A 16320-nucleotide genomic window follows, 5' to 3' on the forward strand; every position below is an offset into this window, starting at 1 on the left:
GGGGTCGCAAAGTCAGACATGAGTGAGTGACTAAGCATAGCATAGAGCAGGGATCATCCACTAAGATCAGCAGGCTGGATCTGGCCACGCCCTTTCTTTGCATACCATTCAGCTGCTTTCAGGCTACAGTGGCAAAGCTGAGTCGGTGCACCAGACTGTATGGCCTGCAAAGCCAAAAGTACTCACTGGTCCTTCACAGAGAAAGGTTGTCAACCACTTCTTTAGAGCACAGTCAGTCACTGTAGAAGTGGGGACTGAAGGACAGGACAATCCAACTTGTGTTGTGAAGAGAAACCTAGTTCCTTTTTTCCTACGATGGCAGGAAGAACCTACACGGGCATCTACTCTCCCTGTGCTTACCCTCTAGAGGTGGGACACCCTCTGCAGGGGGTTGTATAGCTCTGTGTTTTGTCACTGCGGTTTCTGACTGGCAGTCTTAGCTCCTGTCATCCCAGACTAAGCAGACACCCAGGCTAGTGGCTCCTTCCTGTTGGTAAGGGATTAGTCTCACACAAAAGGATCTTTCTGGGCCATTGCCCACATTAGACCTGTACAATGGAATTCCAGGAAACTACCTACAAAAAATTTTAGCCAATCTGTTTTGGGGGTTTTTTGCCTCCAATAAATTTTCTTCAGCTGAAAAAAATCAAGCAAACAATACCTCCCATAAACCGAAAACAAAAAAACCTGAGAAGGGTCTGCCAAAGGGAACTCATAAAGTGATAAGGTAGCTCAGTGATAAAGAATGCACCTGCCACTGCAGGAGAAATGGGTTCGATCCCTGGGTCGGGAAGATCCCCTGGAGAAGGAAATGGCAAATCACTCCAGTGTTCTTGCCTGGGAAATTCCATGGACAGAGCAGCCTGGTGGGCTACAGTCCATGGGGTCACAAAACAGACATGACTTAGCGACTAAACGATTCCATCCGTGATCTCCAATGAGGACTGAAAATGGCACCCCCTGGGAACAGGAGAAAGGACGGGTGGCCCTTGGCAGAATGGTCGCAGTTAGAACTGTTAGGCTACTTCTTCATTTCAGAATTCAGAAGGGGCAACGGCCATGGTCTAGGCTTTTCTTAAAAATCCTGTTGCAACACAGAGACAGCTCAACAGAATGACTGTATTTATTTCTACAAACTTACAAAGCTGTAGAAGCCTAAGCCAAGAGTTCTGTAAACGCCACGCAGTACCGCTCCTATCCGTGAGGTAAGCCGTCTCCCGAGCGCCATCACCTGCACACCACCCCAGCACTCTTTTATTAAGGCAGTTTGGTTCTAGACACCTTGGTGCTTTTATTGGTGACTTTCTAGCCCATGGCTTCTTAGCCCCAAGCAATTGACCATTTCTACCCTGCCTTGCTCTATGACGTTTCTGCAACTTTTTCTACAAAGGTAATGCCTCCCCCTCAGGGTCAACCAGCCCTGAAACATTCCAGGGAGAGGTGTAGCCAAATACACCAGTGTGGCTTTATAACAACAGCCATTGGAAGGTCTTGGTATTGGGGGCCCACTGCCATCCTCACCCCCAGCAGCTGTCAAATACTCTGTCCCAGTGAAATGAAGCAAGAGGCCGGGCAAGTTCCCAAGTCAGGACCACACCTCAATCCTCACTACCCTACCCCTGTCCACTCCCATTCAGCTCCATCTGGTTCTAGGTAAGGCAAAAAAAAAAAAAAAGGAACCACTGAAAAATTTCAGAGGCCTGGTACAGCAAGAGATGCAATCTAGTAGGGGTCACGGGAGATTATGCCTGTCCTTGCTATGTTCAAACTGGGGGCTGACTGTAAAGCCCAATCTTGAGTATCCACTGTGGTCAGAGGAATCTGGATGCAACAGAATGGCTCTCACTAGGGTGGAGGGAGGCCCTCTGCAATGGCAAGATTATCTCCTTAGGTTGGGGTGGGAGGGATAGCTGGGGAGCTTCCACAGGTCCCTCCTCCTCATCCTGTCAGCCTATGTCAGGGCCCACACAGCTGTGCAGTATACATCTCACCATTGCTGCTTCTCAAGTGTAAAATGTTAAACAAATGAGGGAATTCCCTGGTAGTCCAGTGGTTAGGATTCTGAACTTCCACTTCAGGGGCCTGAGTTCCACCCCTCCCTGGTTGGGGCACTGCTGCTGCTGCTGCTAAGTCGCTTCAGTCGTGTCGGACTCTGTGCGACTCCATAGACGGCAGCCCACCAGGCTCCCCCGTCCCTGGGATTCTCCAGGCAAGAACACTGGAGTGGGTTGCCATTTCCTTCTCCAATGCATGAAAGGGAAAAGTGAAAGTGAAGTCGCTCAGTCCTGTCCGACTCTTCGAGACCCCATGATCTGTAGCCTACCAGGCTCCTCTGTCCATGGGATTTTCCAGGCAAGAGTACTGGAGTGGGGTGCCATTGCCTTCTCCAAGATCTCACAAAACAACAAAAAATCCAAATGGGAAGGCACTTAACTGCTCCTGCAGCTCCCTCTGCTGGTAACCAAAAAGTGCAGGCTTCTGTGGCCAACTCCAGAACCTTCATTCAACCTTAGATCAAAGACTGGTGAAGATATTAGCTAAGACCAAGGTGAAGAATGGCAACCAAGGAAAGAAATTTTGTCTACCCGGTGGAGTAGAGTTAGTTTTCTCTAACTAGGGTTGGACTAAACAAGTTACTAAGCTCACACAGACACATGGACCAGTTGGGAATGCTCAGCTTCCAAGGATTCTGGAAGCCTTGATCAGGCTGTGCCATCAAGCAACTTGTCGTACTCTCTGCCACAGTCATACAGGAACAACTGGCAAACATGTAACCCATCTTGGAGCTTGGAAGAGAAGAGAATATGGAATTTCCTGAACTGAACTGGCCCCAAATAGTTAAATTCTTTTTCCACAGACTCCCAGCTGCAAGCCATAAAGTGCTATTTTCTGCCTCCATGCAACACCAGCCAGCACAGCCTGGGCACAAAAGCTCCCTTTTTCCCTCCACAGGGCATCATGACAAATACCAATCAAGAAGTCTGCAAGTTTCTCTTCACCAATTTTGTCACTCAGCATAAGAAACAGAATTCCTGTGTTCCTGCCCTTATTAAAGCAGTTTCTCCAAATGCTACTCCAACAGCAGAGAACTGCAGAATTCCACCTGTCACCCTATGACCCAGATGGGGGCCTCTGGCCTGAGAAGCACCAGGTTTGGGGTAACTGCAGTCACTGCCTTTCCCAGAGGGTCAGTGTCTCCAGTGATCCTGGGGTTGACAGCAGCAGGTTCCCACTGCACTCTGTGACCAACGCAGGGTCAATAGGACTCTGCAGGCATGGTGAGCAAGACCTGTCCTAGAGGGTTATGTCTACTGGAGAGTACAGGATGAAGAGGCCCCAAGACAGCACCAGCAGCAGGAGCATGTTGAGGTCATAGGCTTGGGAGGAATTAGGTCCAAGTCCTCATCATCTGGAATCTCATCCAAGTGATACCCGTCCTGGAGCAGCTGCCGGCTCACATCCTGGTTCACCTGCTAAGAACATGAGAAGAGAGAACTATAAGCCAGGCCACAAGGCAGAAATAACTGCTGCCCCCAAAGCAGACCCACATCTCCTCACTGGAGCTTACTGTCCATTTCCTCCTGTCCGTGCTCCACCCTCAGGCCAGGCCTGCACATCCCTGGACTATAGGAAGAAGTGCTAACCTTTTCCTACCTGTCTCACCCAGCAGGGGCTGGGGGACATCCAGGGACCTGAGCCAGGACTGTCCAGGCTGCACTGTTACATGCCCCCAAGGAAGCTGCCCTCACTCAAGAATCCCAAGGCAGGTGATATGAGATTCGAGATTATGTCTGAAAGTCAAGCCCTGACCATTACCACTGTGAACCCAGATTGGTTCCTATGAAGGTGAAGATTATGGAACAATTGGTACCAGTACAATGGGGTAGACGGGTGGAGGAAAATGGGTTAGAGCAGAATAGGGTGGGGAACAGCTGCTTCTGCACTGCCAGTGTTTCTCTTTGATGCCAACAGAGCTCATTCCTTGCAAAGTAGAACCTGTCAGCCTGCCTTCACCAGTTCCACCAGTTCCAAATGAGACTGGGGAGTGTAGGACTTCTCTGGCTCTTGGCTTATTTTTCTTTCCTTTGTTCTAACAATCTTAGGCACCTAGATATTCAAGGAGGATACAATTTGCAAACTGTATTCTCTGGCAGAAACTCGGGGTGGCCAAGGGTTTCCAGGAATGTGAGGAAGAAATACCAGTGGTATATAGTCAGGTCCCCAGCACTTCACCTCTGTCAAAAGCAGTAAGCCACAGATGCCAGAACCTTCGGTCTCTGTTTTAGTCTGGGACAGTCACTTGTCCAAAAGGCCAGCCCAGGAGTATCTATCTCAGTCACAGTTCCCACAGATGGAACAAAGGAGGAACAGAATTTGTCTGGCCTGGAAGTAAGCAAGCTTGAGGATGGAAAGGGGAGGGACAGGAATGCTGATCTCAGGTAAAAGATGATCAAAAGAAGGCAGAGTAAAATTACTCTGTCACTGGAGACAGGACTAAGACCACTAAGTCCAAGCTGCAGGAGACTTTTCCAATTAACAAGGAAGACGTCTCTATGAGCTACCTGAATTGTGTGTGTTGCAGGGGAAGACAGGCAGCAAGGTTTCTTGGAGGTAGTACCCAATTACAAGAAGCATTCAAATAAGCATTTAGCTGGGATTTATCAAGAGGATTCCTTTTCTAAGTGGTGGCCTGGTTTAGACTTGTGAGGTCATTTCCAGCCCTAAGAGTCTCTGGGGATTTCCCTGGTGGTCAGTCCAATGGTTAAGACTCTACACTTCCAATGCAGGGGGTGTGAGTTTGATCCCTAGTTGGGGAATGAAAATCCTATATGCCAAAAAAAAAAGTTCTGTAGTCTCCTGTGGGCTTCCTCGGTGACACTAGTGGTAAAGAACCTGCCTGCCAATGCAGGAGACATAAGAGACTCTAGTTCACTCCCTGGGTCGGGAAGATCCACTGGAGGAGGGCATGGCAACCCACTGCAGTATTCTTGCCTGGAGAATCCCATGGACAGACGAGCCCGGTGGGCTATAATCCATAGGGTCGCAAAGAGTCAGACACAAAGAGACTTAGCATGCAGCACACACATAGTCTCCTGGACTTTCAACAGTCCTCTTCAGACACCTAAACTTCTGCTAGGGGAACAGGGTAGAGTAGAAGACTGGAGAACACATGGGAAGTCTGGTACAGTGCCATGCATATAGCAGGAACCAGACAAGCGTTTTGCAGTGGCTATGACACTGCCTGCAGCCTGGCCCCGCCACAGAAAGGTGCTCTGGACTTGCCTCTGCAGAGGAATACCCGGAGGAGTATCTGGATTCCAGCTCTCCATCACTAGGACAAGAGGAAGACAGTCAGTTCAGGGAGATGCCTGCGGAGCACAGCTGCAAGCGGCAAGGTGCACAACATGTAAGGGGGTCTGGAGGACTTGTGAAGCAAAGACCACACACCACAGAACTCAAACCCATAATCTGCCATGAGTATCAATGGCTCCTTCTTGGCTCCAGCAGGGAGAGTCACTGTCACTAATAATGCAGACATAATAGGACAGGATGACTCCCCCAGACAAGGTTGGTGCTTCACATCCAAGAGCAGCAAGGTCACCTATGAGTCCTCTAAGCAAGCCATCCCGGAAGAGACAGTGCTCTGAAGCAGCAGCCCTGGAACATGCACAAAAGGTCTTGGAAGAGACAGGGAAAAAGCAAAGCAAGTTGTCTGCAATTTTTATCCAAGGCACTCCCCAAGGGGTATTTCCAAGGACAGCACTTACCTGTCAGAGTCGAGGGACACCAGGTTTTCATCTGGACTCTGACTAAGAGCAGTGTAGCCCTTGTTAAACTTCACTGACCTGAGGGGAGACGGGGGAGAGACCAAGCATAGATGCAATGCCAGCATTTCAGAAGGAAAGCCAGCGTCCTCACCCTTATGGGGAAAACAAAAAAACTGACTGCACTACTCCTGACTATCTTCTACCTGGACAGCCACCACTGCCTGCCATGTATCCATGCACTTCCCCACACCGCTCTCCCTGCTGCTTCTGAGGATAAGCACACCTCCTCTTCTAAGAATCAGGAAAAGCCCGATCTCCCCACCTTTTTAACCTGAGGACAGAAAAATCAAAGTCCTTAGGCAAATTCCTTCACCTGCTTTAGCTCAAGCCCTGGTGAAGGTCCGATCCAGCCCTCAGTGCTTACCGTTCTATTAAGGAAAAATCACAGTCCTAGCTGTTCCCACACTGCTCTCCATCCTCACTCCTGGGGACCCCAGCCACTACGCTCCTCCCTAATTTAGACAGTGATTGACCCTACGAACTGACAAAACTCATAGCAAGGCTCTTTCCTCGACACCATCACATCCTGGAAAGCAAAGAAAAGGTCGTTCCTCTTTCCATTTTTAAACAGTGAATCCGACAGGCCGGCGTCAGGGGAATGACTGGCTCGGCTTTAAACGTGGGTACTCGGTGTCCCAGCCTGAGCACTAGGGCCTACTGTGAAAACGCTTGCACAGAGGAGGTGGCGCCTGCTGAGACCTTTTCCCTGAAGAGTCGGGGCGGTTCGGCGCGGCCCCCAGCATGCTTTTTCTCCGCAGAACCGCCTTGGCCAGGTCCCGGTGCTTCTCTGGAAGTCAAAGGGCCCAGATCAGCGGGCTCATCCCTACTCCGCCGTGTCTCCCAAAGGCCAGGAGCCCGCTCTCCGAACAGATTTTCTGGTGCGGGAGCGGGCTGCAGTTGCCCCTCCGGGGTCGCCCCAGCGGCGCTCCGGAGCCAGCCCGGGAACGCGGCAGCCCGCCCAAGCAGAGACCCCTCATCGGGCCGCACTCACTCAGCTTGGCCTGAATGGAAGGCGCACGCGCCACCATGTACGGGCCCCGCTTCTCCACAGCCGCCGGGATCCGCTCTCCCAACCGGGGGGCTCCAATGCCGCTTCGCCCGGAGGGCAGCCCCGCAGCTCCCGTCCCGCTGGGCCGGGGTCCCGGGATAGAGGGCGCAGCATGCCCGTCGGGATCCGCGGTCGCCATCGCCTGGCCACGCCCCGCCGAGTCGCGAAGCCCCGCCTTCTGGCTAACCAGCCGCCAGACGGGAGGGAGGCGGTCCCTCCTGGAGCAAGATGGCGGCGCGCAGGCGTGGGCCGTGCCCACCCGAGCTTTCTGGCCCCTCCTGCTGTGTGATTGGCTCAACTGTTCCGCCTTTCCGGAGGTTGGGTTGTTTCAGTTCCTCCGTTCTGGCACTAGGTCGCCTCTCGCAGTCGGCCTGAAACTGGTGATGTCAAGCCAAGTTCTGTCTCTGGTCGAAAGTAAATATCACTATTTCCGGGGAGCTGCGGGTGTGCGCCCGCACACTCAAAGCCCTGATGCCTGCGCTCTCACCGCAGTGTCTCCGCAGTGGTCCTCTCGCCACAGCCGGAGCACCCCAAGGGCGGGCCAGAGAGAGGCTGGATTGAATCGGAAAGCGAGCGGTAGGAGAAAGGGAGTTAATAACGCCCTTCTCCAGAAGATGAAACAGGTCGGAAAGGTTCAAGGACCTTGTGGAGGTTACACAACTAGAGGCAGTTCCTTGGCTGATAGATATAACACCAAACCCTCGTTATTGCCAGCACTGCGCAATGCCCGAGACCTTGGATGAGGCCTGACCCTAAGCCTCAGTTTCCACGTTTCAAAATGCAACCAACATCAGTACCTGTCTTATAGCGATAAACAAGGACAAAACAGGACTTGGGAAGAAAACCGAAAGTGCGCTGAGTTTGTGTCGGGGCACAGGACTGTCATGGCTCTTGACGTCTCTGAGTCCAACCGACTGAGCTGAGCGACTGATCTGATCTGAATCTGTACACATTGTGAATGTATACAATGTGTATACATTGTATACATTGTGATAACCACAATTAGTCTAGCTATATTTTGTCTCTTTTTTGTTATGATTAAGACTTCTAAGATCTATTATTTTAGCATCTTCAGTTCAGTTCAGTTCAGTCGCTCAGTCGTGTCCGACTCTTTGTGACCCCGTGAATCGCAGCATGCCAGGCCTCCCTGTCCATCACCAACTCCCGGAGTTCACTCAGACTCACATCCATTGAGTCAGTGATGCCATCCAGCCATCTCATCCTCTGTCGTCCCCTTCTCCTCCTGCCCCCAATCCCTCCTAGCATCAGAGTCTTTTCCAATGAATCAACTCTTCGCATGAGGTGGCCAAAGTACTGGAGTTTCAGCTTCAGCATCATTCCCTCCAAAGAAATCCCAGGGCTGATCTCCTTCAGAATGGACTGGTTGGATCTCCTTGCAGTCCATGGGACTCTCAAGAGTCTTCTCCAACACCACAGTTCAAAAGCATCAATTCTTTGGCACTCAGCCTTCTTCACAGTTCAACTCTCACATCCATACATGACCACAGGAAAAACCATAGCCTTGACTAGATGAACCTTTGTTGGCAAAGTAATGTCTCTGCTTTTGAATATGCTATCTAGGTTGGTCATAACTTTCCTTCCAAGGAGTAAGCGTCTTTTAATTTCATGGCTGCAGTCACCATCTGCGGTGATTTTGGAGCCCAGAAAAATAAAGTCTGACCCTGTTTCCACTGTTTCCCCATCTATTTCTCATGAAGTGATGGGACCAGATGCCATGATCTTCGTTTTCTGAATGTTGAGCTTTAAGCCAACTTTTTCACTCTCCACTTCCACTTTCATCAAGAGGCTTTTGAGTTCCTCTTCACTTTCTGCCATAAGGGTGCTGTCATCTGCATATCTGAGGTTATTGATATTTCTCTCCCAGCAATCTTGATTCCAGCTTGTGTTTCTTCCAGTCCAGCATTTCTCATGATGTACTCTGCATAGAAGTTAAATAAGCAGGGTGATAATATATAGCCTTGACGTACTCCTTTTCCTATTTGGAACCAGTCTGTTGTTCCATGTCCAGTTCTAACTGTTGCTTCCTGACCTGCATATAGATTTCTCAAGAGGCAGGTCAGGTGGTCTGGTATTCCCATCTCTTTCAGAATTTTCCACAGTTTATTGTGATGCACACAGTCAAAGGCTTTGGCATAGTCAATAAAGCAGAAATAGATGTTTTTCTGGAACTCTCTTGCTTTTTCGATGATCCAGCGGATGTTGGCAATTTGATCTCTGGTTCCTCTGCCTTTTCTAAAACCAGCTTGAACATCTAGAAGTTCACAGTTCACATATTTCTGAAGCCTGGCTTGGAGAATTTTGAGCATTACTTTACTAGTGTGTGAGATGAGTACAATTGTGCGGTAGTTTGAGCATTCTTTGGCATTGCCCTTTGGGATTGGAATGAAAACTGACCTTTTCCAGTCCTGTGGCCACTGCTGAGTTTTCCAAATTTGCTGGCATATTGAGTGTAGCACTTTCACAGCATCATCTTTCAGGATTTGAAATAGCTCAACTGGAATTCCATCACCTGCACTACCTTTGTTTGTGTGATGCTTCCTAAGGCCCACTTGATTTCACATTCCAGGATATCTGGCTCTAGGTGAATGATCACACCATCATGATTATCTGGGTCGTGAAGATCTTTTCGTAGGTTGCCTTTTAATTTTGTTGGTTTCTGTTGCTATGTAGAAGCTTTTAGTTTGATGTAATCCCACTTGTTTATATTGGTTTTTGTTGCCTTTGTTTTTGGTATTAAATAAAAAAATCATCACCAAAGTGAATGTCAAGGCGCTTACCACCTATGATTTCTCCTAGGAGTTTTATGGTTTCAGGTCTTACATTTAACTCTTTGATCAATTTTTAGTTAATTTTTGTGTATAATGGAAGATAGTCACGTTTTATTTTTCTGGGTGTGGTTGTTCAGTTTTCTCAAAACCGTTTACTGAAGAGATTTTCCTTTCTCCATTGCATATTCTTGCCTTCTTTGTTGTAAATTAGTTGACCATACATGTGTGGGTTTGTTTCTGGGCTCTGTATTCTGTCCCATTGATCTGTGTCTGGTTGGTTTACCAATACCATTCTGTTTTGATTATTATAGCCTTGTAATATGGAAAAGGAAATGGCAACCCACTCCAGTGTTCTTGCCTGGAGAATCCCAGGGATGGTGGACCTATGGGGTCGCACAGAGTCAGACACAACTAAAGCGACTTAGCAGCAGTAGCAGCAGCAGCCTTGTAATATAGTTGAAATCAAGGCACATGACGTCTCCAGCTTTGTTCTTCTTTCTCAAGATTGCTTTAGCTGTTTGGCGTCTTTTGTGGTTCCACACAAATTTTAGAACTCTTTGTTCTTTTCTGTGAAAAATGCCATTGTAATTTTGATAGGGATAGAATTGAATCTGTAGATTGCTTTGGGTATTATGACATTTTACAATATTAATTCTTTCAATCCATGAACATGGAATATCTTTCCATTTATTTTTGTCTTATTCAAATTCTTTAATCAACATCTTTGTTTTCAGTGTACAGGTCTTTTACCTCCTTGATTGAATTTATTTCTAGGATTTTATTCTCTTTGATGCAGTTGTACATGAGATTGTTTTCTTAATTTCTCTGATAGTTGGTTGTTTTTTTTTTTTTTTTGTATTTTGTATACAAAAGTTTTTTTCTCGTGCAGATGATATCACCCTTATGGCAGAAAGCGAAGAGGAACTAAAGAGCCTCTTGATGAAAGTGAAAGAGGAGAGTGAAAAAGCTGGCTTAAAACTCAACATTCAGAAAATGAAAATCATGGCATTCGGTCCCATCACTACATGGCAAACAGATGGGGAAACAATGGAAACAGTGACAGACTTTATTTTCTTGGGTTCCAGAATCACTGCAGATGGTGACTGCAGCCATGAAATTAAAAGATACTTGCTCCTTGGAAGAAAAGCTATGACCAACCTAGATGGCACATTAAAAAGCAGAGACATTACTTTGCTTACAAAGGTCTGTCTACTCAAAGCTATGTTTTTTCCAGTAGTTATGTATGGATGTGAGAGTTAGACCATAAAGAAGGCTGAGTGCCGAAGTAATGCTTTTGAACTGTGATATTGGAGAAGACTCTTGAGAGTCCCTTGGACTTCAAGGAGATCAAACCAGTAAATCCTAAAGGAAATCAATCCTGAATATTCTTTGGAGGGACTGATTCGGGACCTGAAGCTCCAGTATTTTGGCCACCTGATGCGAAGAACTGACTCATTTGAAAAGACCCTGATGCTGGGAAAGATTGAAGGCAGGAGAAGGGGATGACAGAGGATGAGATGGTTGGATGGCATCACTGACTTGATGGACATGAGTTTGAATAAACTCGGGGAGATAGTGAAGGACAGGGAAGCACTGTGTGCTCCAGTCCATGGGGTCACAAAGAGTCAGACATGACTGAGCAACTGAACTGAACTGATACAAGATTTTGTATATTGATTTTGTATCCTGCTACTTTTTTACCTTTCTTCATTGTCTTGTTTCTGATATTAGAAGAAAGCTTTTAGCTTTCATTATTGGATATGATATTAACTGTGAACTTATCATACATGGCCTTTATTACATTTGAGGTACATTTCTTCTATACCCACTTAGTTATTTTTGTTTTTTAATCATAGGTGTATGTTGAAATTTTCGGGGGGGATGTTGAATTTTGTCCTATGATTTTTCTGCATCTATACATGATCATGCAGTTTTCATCCTTTATTATGTTAATGTGATGTACAATAAGTCCCCTATATGTGAACAAATTCTGTTCTGAGAATGCTTTTGTAAGTCCAATCTGTTCTTAAGTTCAACAAAGTTAGCCTAGGTCCCCACCTCGCACAATTAGCTATATAATACTGTACTGTAATACAGGGGTCTCCAATCTCCAGGATCTAATGCTTGATGATCTGAGGTGGAGCTGATGTAATAACGGAAATAAAGTACACAATAAATGTAATGCACCTGAATCATTCCCAAACCACCCCTCCACTCCCAGTTCATGAAAAAATTATCTTCCATAAAACTGGTCCCTGGTGTCCAAAAGGTTGTGGACTGCTACCTAGGTTTATAATACTTTTCACACAAATAATACATAAGAACACACACACAAAGCATTTTAAATCTTACAGTACAGTACCTTAAAAAGTATGCCAGACACATGAAGTAATTTACTGATTGGACATGCGACTGCATGTTCACATCTTTGAAAGTGTGCAACTTCAATGTTCATATGTGGGGAATTTACTGTATCATGTTCATTGATTTGTGGATATTGAACCATCTTTGTATTCCTGAAATAAATCCCACTTGATAATGTTGTATGATCTTTTCAATATATTGTTGAATTGTTTCCTACTATTTCGTTGCGGCTTTTTGCATCTGTATTCATCAGGGGTGATCTTTTTATCCTGCTACTTCTTTCTGAGGCTTTTTTCTTATCTCAGCAGGTTTCAGACTTTAACCTTCGATAAAGGTTAAATAGTAGACCTTTGATAAAAGGCCTACTATTGGTGGAGCACAGGTAACTGACGGATGGAGCCTATGAATCTGCAGGTCTTTCTGGGTTTTCAGGTCACCAGCCTCACCTTAATCCCCACATTAATGCATGTCATCTCCCTCTAGGGAAGGTATTTGCCAATCCTCATAGCATCCTCATATGGTACCGCCATACCTACTTCACATATGTATAAGGAGTGAGGCTGCAGGGACTGACTGACTTGAACAGGCCACAAAGTTTATAGGTAAGAATTGAATCCTTATCTGCCTCAAAAGCCTGACCTCTTTTTATATCGGTCAGATGTATGTCTTTAATGTTATGGACTGAATTGTGCCCCCACCCACCCAAATTTGTATGTTGAAGCCCTAAACCCTAGGGTGCCTTTATTTTGGAGCTACAGCTTAAAAGGGGGGTGATTAAGGTTAAGTGAGGTCATATGGGTTGAGCTGTAGTCCTGATGTCATTATAAGAAATATAATGGGAATATAACAGGGAATTCGCTAGCAGTCTAGTGGTTAGGACTCTGTTTCCATTGAAGGGAGTATGGGTTCAATCCCTAGTCGGAGAACGAAGATCTTGCATGCTGCACAGCATGGTTAAAAAAGACAGACACCAATGTATACACACAAAGAAAAAGGGCTTTTGAGGACCCTGAGAGAAGGCAGCTATCTGCAAGCCAGGCAGATGGAACTCATCAGAAACCAACACTAATGGCACCTTGATCTTGGAATTCCAGCCTCCAGAACTGTGAGAAAATATATTTTGTTTTTGTTTTTCAGCCACGCAGCTTATGGGATCTGTTTCCCAACCAGGGACTGAACCTGGGTCACAGCAGTGAAAGTGCTGAATCTCAACCACTAGACCACCAGGAACTCCCAAACTTCTGTTGCTGCTAAGTCACTTCAGTTGTGTCCGACTCTGTGCAACCCCATAGATGGCAGCCCACCAGGCTCCCCCGTCCCTGGGATTCTCCAGGCAAGAACACTGGAGTGGGTTGCCATTTCCTTCTCCAATGCATGAAAGTGAAAGTGAAGTTGGTCAGTCGTGTCTGACCCTCAGTGACCCCATGGATTGCAGCCTTCCAGGCTCCTCCATCCATGGGATTTTCCAGGCAAGAGTACTGGAGTGGTGTGCCATTGCCTTCTCCCAAACTTCTGTTAAGCCTGTGATATTATGATTTGGCAGCCCTAGCACACTGATACAAATGACATTCTCCAAATTTTTAGAATCTACTTCCAGAGCTTAATACTTGCTCTAACATACTTTTTTTTTTTTTTGGCTGCACTGGGTCTTCGTTGCTGTGTGCAGGTTTTCTCTATTTGCAGAGATCAGAGGCTACCCTCTAGCTGTAGCACATGGGCTTATTGTGGTGGCTTCTCTTGCAGTAGAGCACAGGCTCTAGGGCACATGGTCTTCAGTAGTTGCAGCACAAGGGCTCAGCAGCTGCAGCCTGTGGGCTCCAGAGCGTGGGGCTCAATAGCTGTGGCACACAGGCCCAGCTGCCCCACAGCACGTGGGGTCCTTCTGGACCTGAGATTGAACTTGTGTCCCCTGGGTTGCAAGACGGATTCTTAAAACTAGCGGATGACCAGGGACACTGCTTGTTTTCTTAAAAACATTTATTGATTTATTTGGCTGCACTGGTTCTTAGTTGCAGCACACAGGATCTTTAATATTCGTTGTGGCATGCTGGATCTTTAGTTGCAGTGTGCAAACTGTTAGTTGCATATGGGGTCTAGTTCCCTGACCAGGGATCAAACCTGGACCCCCTGAATTGGGAGCTCAGAAGCTTAGCTACCAGACTACCAGGGAAGTTCCACTAACATGATACTTTCAGAATTAAAATGCTGGGCAGAAAGCTAGTCATAAATAAAAGCATGAGCACCACTGTGGAGAGCCAAGGCTGGCACAGAATCGTCATCACTTCTGTTCTGAACAAACTTTCCAAACGTAGGAAAATGATGTGCAATTGGGCCAAATGAACTTGCCTTTTCAAAACACAAAGATGGACTCCACTTGCTGCTAAGGACAAGCGCTCTGGCATCTGAGAAACAGGAGAAACTGCAGTGGTAGCTAGCAAAACTAAGGGATGGCTAGGCTTAAACCATTTACCGAAGTACTATGATTATAAAAATGACTGTAATAAGACCTAATCTTACTAAACTTCCCTTATAAGCCTGCAAAGTTGCTCCCATTTTCAGATCATAAAACAGAAGCACAGGAAGGTGCTTATCCGTAACTTATCCATAGTAACTTATGCTTATCCGTAACTTATCCATAACTGCTATACAGTAGAATCAGATTTGAACATTAAGTCTGAATACAAACCCACCCTATTGCTACATTGTGTTACCTTCCATCAGCTGATGGGTAAATGTAATTAAAAAAAAAAACCGCTAGGACATACAAATATAATATCCTTCTTGAGGGGATACAATTGGAATTCCACATCATCTATATAGTACTCCCTTATCCATGGGTGGATTCATTTCAGGACCCCTAGTGGATGCCTGAAACTGCAGATAGTACCAAACCCTGTAAAAACTGTTTCTTCCTATACATACCTATGATAAAGTTTAATTTATAAATTAGCCATAGTAACAATAACAATATACTATAAGTTATGTGAACATGGTCTCCGTCTCCCTTAAAATATTTTATTGTACTAATTTAATGCCTTTTCCATTTTAACTAAGCACTAATTTCTCACTGTGGCTTAAACTTTCGCAGTTTGAGGTTCAACAGCAAAACTAGCACACAATTTTTTTCTTTCTTCACAGTATCACGGATTGAAGAGTTCTTAGTCTAGCTCTGAGCTACCTCAGCACAGGATGTTTTTTTCTTTCCTTAAAAGGAAGCACTTTATAGGTTCTCTTTGACATATGCAAATTGGCAGTATTACTACTCTTGCACTTTGGTGATATTATTATAAGTAAAATTTCTTGAACACAGGTACTATGATACCATGACCATCAATCTGACAACTAAGACAGCTTCTAAGTGACTAATGGGATGGAGAGGGAAGGTGAGAGATTTCATCACACTACTCAGAGCAGAGTTCAATTCAAAACTTATGTTATTTATGAAATGTTCCATTTAATATTTTCAGGCTGTGGTTGGTGAGTAACAAACTGCAGAAAGCAAAACTGCATAGAAAGGGTGGGGTGGGGGATACTACTGTATTCTTGTCAAAAATGTTTAACTGGATTTAAAAAATAAAAATATTTAATTGGCTGCATCGGGTCTTAGTAGCAGCACGTGGGATCTTTTGCTGTCATGCGGGATCTTTCGCTGTGGCCCAGGAGTCCATGGGGCTCAGCTTAGTTTAGTTGCTCCATGTCGTGCTGGATCTTTACTCCCCAACCAGGTATTGAACCCACGTCCCCTGCACTGATTACAAGGTGGATTCTTAACCACTGGACCACTAGGGAAGTTTAACTAGATTTTAATGAACCACCAGTAAGATGCAGATGCAGGACATTATTCTACTCCAACTGGCCTGGACTCTTCAGAAAAATGAATTGTATGTATTTTATGCCAAAGTTCTTGAAGCATATTAATGGTACTGTGGTTACTTAGGAGAAATCTTTCAGTTCAGTTCAGTCTCTCAGTCGTGTCCAACTCTTTGCAACCCCATGAATCGCAGCACGCCAGGCCTCCCTGTCCATCACCAACTCCCGGAGTTCACTCAGACTCACGTCCATCGAGTCAGTGATGCCATCCAGCCATCTCATCCTCTGTCGTCCCCTTCTCCTTCTGCCCCCAGTCCCTCCCAGCATCAGAGTCTTTTCAAATGAGTCAACTCGTCGCATGAGGTGGCCAAAGTACTGGAGTTTCAGCTTTAGCATCGTTCCTTCCAAAGAAATCCCAGGGCTGAGCTCCTTCAGAGAAATTTCTCTTAGATGTTGCTTAAGTATTCAGGGTTAAAGTGTC

At 46.1% G+C, this 16320-nt stretch overlaps 1 protein-coding gene across 4 annotated transcripts; it reads right to left on the reverse strand.

The window, feature by feature from the left end:
- Window positions 1-1105: 1105 nt before the first annotated feature.
- FAM219B (family with sequence similarity 219 member B) lies at window positions 1106-7034 on the reverse strand. Of its 4 annotated transcripts, none has more exons than XR_015149804.1 (6): window positions 6820-7034; window positions 6528-6615; window positions 5769-5846; window positions 5449-5658; window positions 5284-5332; window positions 1106-3470 (listed from the first exon to the last, which is right to left on the reverse strand). XR_015149804.1 is itself a non-coding variant. In XM_086363821.1 (5 exons), the coding sequence occupies exons 1-5, from the start codon at window positions 7013-7015 to the stop codon at window positions 3309-3311; spliced, it is 573 nt and encodes a 190-aa protein (XP_086219947.1). In that variant the 5' UTR covers window positions 7016-7034; the 3' UTR covers window positions 1106-3308. The 4 variants fall into 4 exon arrangements, 2 of the variants coding, with proteins under 2 accessions (XP_086219947.1, XP_086219946.1); XR_015149803.1 differs by having other exon boundaries at window positions 1106-3473; XM_086363821.1 differs by lacking the exon at window positions 5449-5658.
- Window positions 7035-16320: the final 9286 nt, after the last annotated feature.

The sequence above is a fragment of the Bos grunniens genome, chromosome 21 (assembly GCF_055505025.1).
Source record: "Bos grunniens cultivar Pamir isolate PY7600 chromosome 21, Bosgru_T2T1.0, whole genome shotgun sequence".
NCBI lineage: Eukaryota > Metazoa > Chordata > Mammalia > Artiodactyla > Bovidae > Bos > Bos grunniens.